This window comes from Melopsittacus undulatus, chromosome 10 (genome assembly GCF_012275295.1).
Source record: "Melopsittacus undulatus isolate bMelUnd1 chromosome 10, bMelUnd1.mat.Z, whole genome shotgun sequence".
Taxonomy (NCBI): domain Eukaryota; kingdom Metazoa; phylum Chordata; class Aves; order Psittaciformes; family Psittaculidae; genus Melopsittacus; species Melopsittacus undulatus.
This window is the reverse complement of record NC_047536.1, coordinates 30,797,258-30,806,298: the sequence shown is the minus strand read 5'-3', so window position 1 is coordinate 30,806,298 and position 9,041 is coordinate 30,797,258. Positions and strand designations below refer to the sequence as shown.

The window sequence follows — 9,041 nt, the reverse complement described above, 5'->3', positions numbered from 1 at the left end:
GAGCATTGTGTGCAGTGCTGGTGTCCTCAACATAAAAAGGACATGGAATTGTTAGAACAAGTCCAGAGGAGGCCACGAGGATGATCAGGGGACTGGAGCACCTCCTGTATGAAGGCAGGCTGAGAAAGTTGGGGCTGTTCAGCCTGGAGAAGAGAAGGCTGCATGGAGACATCAGAGCAGCCTTCCAGTATCTGAAGGGGGCTACAAGGATGCTGGAGAGGGACTCTTCATTAGGGACTGTAGTGATAGGAAAAGGGATAATGGGTTAAAACTTAAACAGGGGAAGTTTAGATTGGATCTAAGGAAGAAGTTCTTTACTGTGAGGATGCTGAGGCACTGGAATGGATTGCCCAGGGAAGCTGTGAATGCTCCATCCCTGGCAGTGTTCAAGGGCAGGCTGGACAGAGCCTTGGGTGACAGGGTTTAGTGGGAGGTGTTCCTGCCTATGGCAGGGGGGTTGGAACTGGATGATCGTAAGGTCCCTTCCAACCCTAACTGTTGTATGATTCTATGATTCTGCCCAGGGTGCTCAGTGCTGTGTTTCTACAAGTGGAGCACACCCCGTGCCATCTTTTTCATTATATTTATGTACAGCAGTACAGTGATTGGTCAGTATTTCACAGTCATTAGCTCTCACCTGCTCTGTTTAAAGACACAACATGGATTTATTTTAGTACACATGGTTTGTGAGTAAGGGTCTCCGTGCGCAAGAGTCCCTTATCTCAATGGCATGTCATATTTAGCATTATCATGAAGGCAGTCCACTCCAGCATACCTTTAAAGTTAGTTTGATTGCCAGCTTCTTGCTGATGAGACACAGGTCTGAGGATGTTGTCCTCCTCCTCTGGGCCCTTTGGCCATTGCTGGAGCACGTCCCATACAGAGACAGGCTGAGAACATTGGGGCTGTTCAGCCGAAAGAGAAGCTGTGTGGAGACCTCAGAGCAGCTTCCAGTATCTGGAAGGGGTCTACAAGAATGCCAGAGAGTAACTCTTCATCAGGGACTGCAGCAACAAGACAAGGGGCAATGGGTTAAAACTGAAACGGAGTATTTAGGTTACATCTAAGGCAGAAAGCAGCTCTTTCCTGTGAGGGTGCTGAGGAGCTGCTGGCACAGGGTGCCCAGAGAAGCTGTGGCTGCCCCATCCCTGGCAGTGCTCAAGGCCAGGCTGGACACAGGGGCTTGGAGCAGCTGCTCCAGTGGAAGGGGTCCCTGCCCGTGGCAGGGGTTGGAGCTGGAGGAGCTTTAAGGCCGGTTCCAAGCCATGCTGGGTTCTGTCAGCAGCCGGCAGCTCTCACCCTGACAGTATTCCCAAAGCTTCCTCTGAGGTAACTCTCGGCCTCGGGGCTGCAAACCCAGCCCCAGGAGCGGGCTCCCTGCGAGGCAGCGGCCGGGGGCCGGGCGCGGGGCGGGCTCGGGGCCGGAGGCCGCAGCGGGGCGGAGTCGCGCAGGAGGCGGGCGCGGCTCGGAGCGGGTGATGGCGGCGGAGCCCGGGTGGGAGGTGCGGTGTGAGGGGGTTCAGTGGCTGCGGGGCTCGGCGGGGGCGCAGTGCCGGCAAGAGGAGCTGGTGCGGCAGCTGCAGGCCAAGGTGAGCAGCGGCGCCGGGGAGAGCTGCCCGGGACGGGCCGCGCAGTGCGGGATGGCGCCGAGGCCGGAGCTCGGGGGAAGCGCTGGGGCCCGGCCCGGCCCGGCCCGCGCTGCCGCCGCCCCCAGGCTCTCTCTCGCTCTTTGCCGGGCTCACAGACGCCTTCGTGTGGCCGCCAGCGAGGGGGGGCTTTGAACGGCGCCGGGCTCGGCCCCGGGCGGAGGTCGGGCCGTGCCTGGTTGGGGTCCGTGGTGGGCACAGGCCAGGCACGGCTGAGTCAGTTTCATGTTCTGCTTGGCACTGCTGCCTTCGGGTCATCAGCGAGCACTGCGTGGGAACCAAACCTGGCTCAATGCCTTTGCTACGGGATACAGTGAAGCTTCCCTGTATCATGGCTTGCTGGCTGCATCGCCAGCACTGTGAAACGTGCTGTGCTGGGGCTGTAGAGACTTAAAGAGAAATGCTAGTGCAGGAGGAGCCGAGTTGCAGCCTGCATTTGCTCACCTTCATTGCATGTATCCATCCAGGTACTCAAGTACCGGACTCGGTGTCAAGAATTGGAGCAGCAGCTGGCAGCAGGAGGGGTGAGTGTGTAGGTTGTCAACTAAAGGTAGTGTGTGTAGCGTTTGTTAATGCAGACAGAAAGCTCCTCAAAGCAGTGGCAGGGGAAAACAAGACTGGTTTGAAGAAATCAGTCTAAGTTTGCCCATTGGTGTTTTGTCCAGTTGCCATTCTTAGGGCAGGTAGTCTTAGAAATGCCAGTGCAGAAAAGCCTGTCAAGAAGGATTTTAAGTTCAGGCTACACTGCCTGTTACACTCATTCTGTGTCTGTCTCTGAACAAGAATTGGTTGAAGCATAGCATTTTGGGAGGTGAGAGTTCTGACATTCAACATAGAGAGCTGGCTCTGTGCTTGCTTTCTGCTTCACAGCTAGAATAAACCTGGGAAATGAAGGGTATGTGAGTATTCCCAGGCTCCAAGTCTTAAGTGAGCACTCAAGGTCATGAGCTGTCCTGGGTTCAGCAGTAGCAGTCATTTCTTCTCCTTGGTATCTGGTGCAGTGCTGAGTTTTGACTTTCGGGCTGGGAACGGTTGCTGATAGCAGCGCTGTGTTGAGTTACTGCTCAAATATTTGGTTTGTCCAAGGCCTTTTCTGAGCCTCATGCTCTGCCAGGGAGGAGGGGAGGCCGGGAGGAAGGAGAGGCAGGACACCTGACCCAGGCTAGCCAAAGAGGTATTCCATACCATAGCACATCATACCCAGGATGTAACCGGGAGTTACCCGGAAGGGCTGGAGCTCTGGGGGGATGGAGGAGGTATCGGTTGGTGCTTGGCCGGGCAGGGTGGGGTGAGTTATGGGTCAGTGGCTGGTGAGGTGTTGTATTCTCTTCACTTCTTATTGGCTTTATTATTATTATTTGTAGTAGTAGTAGCAATAGTGATTATGTTATACCTTAGCTATTAAACTGTGCTTATCTCAACGCGTGGGGGCTGCATTCTTTGGATTCTCCTTCCTAACTCTCCAGGAGTTGGGGGAGCGAGGGGGGGAGTGAGTGAATGAGCTCTGCAGTTTGATTTTAAACCATGACATGAGCTGAGGTTACCTAGCTGTGAGAGTGCAACCATGGGAGGCTGAGGAGTAACTCCTTTCCTCTCCATAGTCATGGCACTGGTATGCCTGGAAGAAGCCAGGAGCTGCTGGGATACCAAACAAATGGTGAGGAAAGTGATGGGTGCTTACAGTAGTGAAGGGAACAAAAGAATCTAACTAAACATGTAATACTTCCTTTCTTGTAAAGGGATCCCTTCCAGGCAGGTGTGAAGAAGATGAGCAGAGCCTGGAGAAAGCCCTGCTTGAGTTGGAAGAGGAGCATCAAAGGTAAAAGAAAGAAGTGTTCCTTCATACTTGGTATCCTGAATACTCCTGGAAGTGAGGGAAAACCTAGCTATCGGTAGTGCCTGGTCTCCCCAAGGGAAGCAGCTGGGGGAGCCGCTTCGAAGGGTGACGGGTCCTCAATCTCTTTCTATGGTGCATTTGTAGCGTTGTGTGCTGAATGGCTCTGTTTTGAGCAGGGGGTTATTCCAGGTGACCTCTCAAGGTCCTTTTCCAGCCTAAATGATTCTGTGGTTCAGTGACAACGCTAGAGAAAGGTGGTGTGTGTTGGCATCGTCGAAGTTGAAGAGGAAGGGGGAAGCGAAATTGTAGGTGGAAATCTGCAACTATGAAGACTCAAAGCAAGGAGAAGCAATGGGTTTGCTGTCACACAGAGCTCTTGGCTAACCCTAGGAAGCATGGTTACTTCCTCTGTTTGAAAACAAAGTCAGAGCTGAGGCAGTTGGAAATATATGGCGATGCTGCTTGTGGGTAGCAGTTGTTGAGTGGCCCTGTTGTTTCTCCATTTCCAAGGCGTGAGAATCTGGCAGAAGTGAATGCTTTCCTGCGGGAGCACCTGGATAAAGCGTATGAGGTTAATTCAGCCCTCAAAGAAGATGTTGGAAAACTGATGGCAGATTGGATGAGGGCGCGGGAGGAGCTGGAATTGAAGGAGAGTGAATGGCGCAATGAACGTGAGGTAAGGTTGAGCTCTCCGAATGTCAGACGTGGTGCCAGGTGGAATGGGAATGCATTTTATTGCTGGCATAGAGAACTTGCTGTGTGAAAGCTGTGGCGACACTGATGATGTAGTAGTGTTGATAAGCAGAAGATGGGTGTGAGATGGAGGAGTGTGAGGACATTGTGGTAATGGAAGATGCTCACCTGCTCTGACCATACTGCTTGCTCTTGAAGGCAAGCACCTGCTGTTGCTGGGCACTGAAGGGCAGTCTCACAGGAATGCTCTTCTTTTGAATAGTTCCTAAATCTCTGTCTACAGCAGTGGAGACTGAAGAGGTCTGTGTGTTTTCTGAGTCAGAGTAGCCAACAGAAGAACAGGATAGGCCTCCCTTACCCATAGCCTGTTGTAAGTAAATCTGACACCGCTCTTGGAGGGACTTATTTTTGTCTTCCTCCACCAAGACTGTAGACACCTCTGCAAGGTGAGATGAAGAATCAAGGTCAGTTTGCTTTGCTGATAGCCATTCTTGCAGAAGTGTGGATATTCCCTTCTTTGAAGTAAGGTCCCAGGTCTGCTGAGGGTGCTTATGTGGTGCCTTTTCAGTCCTTGATGCCCCAGTTGCAATAGTTACTAAAGGATACCTGGTGAAAACGGTTGTACCTCTCCTATCTGAAAGACTCGTACGGCAGCAGTGAAGGCTAAACTGGCATTTCTTTTTACCTCTGCATGTTTAGCTTTATGAGAACTACGTAAGGGGCGAACATAACCGTCTGCTCAGGCTGTGGCGTGAGGTGGTGACCTTCCGCCGGCACTTCCTGGAGATGAAGACTGCCACTGACCGGTGAGTGGAAGCTGAGGCTGGAGCTCTTGCAGGAAAAAGGCAGCTTTCCTTCACACCTCCATGTTATATTACTTGCAGCTAAAGATATGGTTTCTCCTTTGGTAGTCTGAAGGACTAGGCTTTAGGCTGTGTTCAGAATCCTTTTGTTTGATGCTGGTTTTGAGGTAAAACTGAAGGGCTCAGGCTATAAGCAGTGCAGAGGCACTTCTTCAATTTATTTTGCTTAGTTTGGTACCTCTTTCTGTGATTGTTTTCTTGTTCTTTGGCTCTGTGAGGTTCCTTTCTCACCGTTGCCTTCTACACAAACAAAAGTAGTGTAGCTGTAATAGTACACTGTTGTGGTGTCAGCATGCAGTTTCAGACTCTGGGTTACTGTCAGCCATTTATCTTATTTGATTGCAAGCCTTCCTTAATGTGTAGAGTATGCCTGACCGACTAGTTAATTCTTGTGTTATTTGTATTTCTTTTGTTACAACGTTTTAGGCTTGTTCTTACCCCACCTTCCTGAAATGTTTGTTGTGTAGATGTTGTCATGAGCCTCTTAGCCATGCCAAGTGTTGATGCTAATAGGTTGTTTCAGGCTAATCACCTAGGTTTAAAAGCTGGGGACCTTGGGAAAATCCTTTATATCTATTAATGATAATTGGAGTATGTTAATAAGATAGAGCAGGAGCAACAATTAGTAAGAGTAGTTTGAGGTCCTTGAAGCCTTCTTAGCTCTGAGGAGAAAATGGACTCATTCCTCAGCCATCCAGTAGTCATTGATCAACTGTCAAGAGGTGTCCTGATCCCAAAGTGTTAGATGAATGATTTGTCCCCAGCAAAGCTGTCCTCTTTCCTGCCAGCTTTTACTGTTGCACAGTTACAGGATTCCAAAAGTGAGTCAGCTCATAAGGATGGTGGCATGAACATTAGCTTACTCTCTGTTCTTGCTTAGAGATCTTACAGAGCTGAAGGCAGAGCAGATGAGGCTTTCTGGAGCTATACTTGTAAACTGCTCCCATCTAAACCCTGGCATAGGGCTGTGGGAGTCCGTCACTCTGGGTAGACCTGTCCTGAGGGATCAGGCACAGCAGCAAGCAGGACAGAAAATAAACCAGAAGAGCGAGGAAGTGATGTGCTTACAAGTTAAGGAGGACGTGGAGAAGAAGGAGCTTCAAGACAGGTAAAGGTGTTTTCAGCTTCGTTACTGTCAGCATTCTTTTGTGGCTGTTTCTTGGATTCATGGATGGGCTATGTTTACATTTAAAAACAGCCATTCTGCACAGCCGTATTTCTGCCCTAGTCAAAGTATTGCCTTCAACAGAAAGGCTAGAAATAAATGCCTGTCTGACAGAAGAAGCTGTTCTGAGCAGGACAAGATTGGGAAAGAGATTGTATATGACAGTGTTTGTGCTGTTAACTGATTGTTGGTGAGAAACTGACACTAGTGTAAAGAGAGTGCTGTCTCTTGTACAGCCCTTTTGCTACCCAGGGATCTCCTAAAGGAGTTGGGAGGAATTTGCCCAGGGTCATCATAAGCCGTGTATGACCTCAGTGCTCAATCTTGCAAGGAGCTGTCAGTAGAGAAGATCTTTTGGGCCAGAAGTGCCATTTTACAACCATTTTGCATGTTAACCTGTAGAGATGAATGCTGCCTTTGTGGTGTTTTCTGGCTTAACCTTTCTCTGCTATGCTCCTGGGAACTGCTTAGCTCTGTAACAGGTGATGGTGGGCAATGCTTTTGGAATGGCACATGGCCCTTCTCTTCTCAGGGTGGTGGAGCTCTCAGCCTTGCTTGTACTTTCTCAGAAGGAAAACGAGGAGAAGGAGAAGACCATGAAAACACTGAACAGCACTGTGGAGTTACTAGTATGTTTTACTTGTGTTTGGGAGATAGCCCAGTGTTTGCTCTTCAGCCTTAGCAAGGAGGTGTGGCTTCCTCAAGAGAGAGTGGCAAAGATGCTGACTGTGTGGGAACATGAGGCACATTGCCCAAATATTCCTTTTGTCATGGCACAAATGGAGTCAGGTGCAGGCGTTGGCAGGAGAGCCGCACACAAGGCAAGTGTCTTCCTCAGGGAAGGTACTACCCATGCTATTCTGTCTGTGATTTAAGTATCTGGGGATCGAAGTTCCTTGGAACTGACAGTTTGATAGCAGCCCATAGAAACTAGCTGTTGGGCTTTCTCTTCTTAGTTTTAACAAAGAAGAAATTGAATAGATATGAGAAGGATTATATTGGACTCACTCGGGCTGAGGCTTGTCAGCATGACAGTGCTACTGAGGATGGGAATGCTCCAGAGGGGAGCAGCTTTTCACTGCCCACCCTTTCCTTATTTGTATTCTCAGGAAGCAAGTCGGTTAGAGAAAGAATATGAAGCTTCATTGACTAAAAGTGCTGAAGAAGAGAATCTTTCCCTCCAGAAGCTGATCAAAGCTATAACTGAGGTAAGTACGGAGTTGAGACCACATTCCTGTAAATTGATTTGAAGGCAACAGACAAGCCCAGGGACTAGATCTGTGTTGTGAACTGTGTTAACTGCTACTGACTGTTTCATTTTTATACCACTTTTCTGACATAAAACCTGTTTAGAGCTCCCAAGTTGTCCTGTGACACTTCAGGCTGTGTTGGCTGGAAGTTTCAGTACCTCTGCCTTCACCGTCCTGCTAAAGTCTCTCTTGGGCTGTGCTTTCTGAGTTCTCTACTTGACATTTGTATTCCAGTTTTTCTTGGATGCTTCTCCCACCTTCCTTGAGCAATGACTCTGTTGTTCCTCAGGCTTTTATAAAAGGTCACTGACTGAATTGATGCACTGGCCAGCTCTGCTCCTTCACCCTACATTCATTGACCGTTCTTATCTCCCCAGATTTGCAACTGTTTAGGGGTAACCCTATCTTAGTCCTAAACTTCACTCTGTGAAGGAGGGTTTAATATCAGATCTCTTACATAGCTTCTCAAAATCAGTTTGTTCCCCTTACGCAGTTGTATTTATCCTTTTGTGCTACTGCTCTGAGTAATTCTAAACATTAGCTTTTTCACTGCTGTTTTCCAGTGTTCATCGGCTTCCTTCTTCCCTGGGCAGCATTAATGTTTCCTTTCCTTGCTATTTCCAGTGTCCATCCAGTGCTTGTGGCTCTAAGAAACTGAAGGAGACTAAACTCATTCTTGAGAGCCTCAAGAAACTGGGTGTTCAGGCAGCCTCCAGCCACTTCACACTTGTCTCTTCTTGTTTATAGTAGCTGTATTCAGCAATCCCTGGTGTATTTGTAGCCACAGGGGCAAAACTTCTTTGTGGACTGAGGGAATGAGAGAACTGAGGTTTTAATGGCTCTGTGGTGAAGTGGGGAAAAAAAGAGAACTGGATAAAGAAAAGCAAGTAGAATGAAAAAGAATAACAGCTTGATGTGGGCTTTCAGGTGGTGTTAGATGACAGTGACAGCGTGGCCAGCATTGCATTCGCTGACAGTTCGCAGCACATCGAGTCTAACAACATCCTCTCTACTCTGAGCTTCACTGATGCAGAGCATGCCTTTGTGTTGGTGCAGGAAGCAGTGGCAAGGAGGCGAGGGGCAACACAGGTGAGACTTTCTGCTTGTGTTCACTGCTGGCCACAGGCTCAGCTGCTAATGCCTCAGTTAGCTTGGAACTTTTTCCTTTGCTTAGCCAGTTTAGGTGATTTCTTTCTAGCCTTCCCACTCTTGGTCCTGTGCTGTCTTGCCAGTCCCACCACCTCTGTGCTCTACTGCTTCTCTCTCCTTGATCTCCAACCCTTTTCCTTTAGGTGAGCTGTTTCTCTCACCTGTCTGGAGCCATCTTCCCTGTTCCTTATTGCTTGTTTATGCTCTTTCCCTACCTATCCTTTGCAGGCCCTAAAAGAAGAGCTTTCTGCCAGGCAGGATGCTATCAATGACCTGCTGCACCAGCACAGAGAGCAGGAAGGGAAGGGCAGGAGACTACAGCAAAGGATTGAACAACTGGAGGAGGAATGCAAGACGTCCAGCAGCCACCGGCAGCACCTGCAGTCTCTGGTAGAAGCACTCAGAAGGTGAGTGTTTCCTCCTCCTCCTGTGTTCTAG

General features: G+C 49.3%; 1 protein-coding gene across 1 annotated transcript in view; it reads left to right on the top strand.

Annotated features, from left to right (window-relative positions):
- The first annotated feature begins 1,478 nt into the window (after window positions 1-1,478).
- Window positions 1,479-9,041, top strand: part of CEP250 (centrosomal protein 250) — a 28,282-nt gene continuing 20,719 nt past the window's right edge. The window contains exons 1-10 of the mRNA XM_034067003.1: window positions 1,479-1,589; window positions 2,114-2,170; window positions 3,386-3,465; window positions 3,994-4,159; window positions 4,876-4,982; window positions 5,920-6,147; window positions 6,737-6,833; window positions 7,314-7,412; window positions 8,382-8,543; window positions 8,832-9,010. Coding sequence (XP_033922894.1) covers window positions 1,479-1,589; window positions 2,114-2,170; window positions 3,386-3,465; window positions 3,994-4,159; window positions 4,876-4,982; window positions 5,920-6,147; window positions 6,737-6,833; window positions 7,314-7,412; window positions 8,382-8,543; window positions 8,832-9,010 — 1,286 coding nt within the window. The remainder of the gene's footprint in view (window positions 1,590-2,113; window positions 2,171-3,385; window positions 3,466-3,993; window positions 4,160-4,875; window positions 4,983-5,919; window positions 6,148-6,736; window positions 6,834-7,313; window positions 7,413-8,381; window positions 8,544-8,831; window positions 9,011-9,041) is intronic.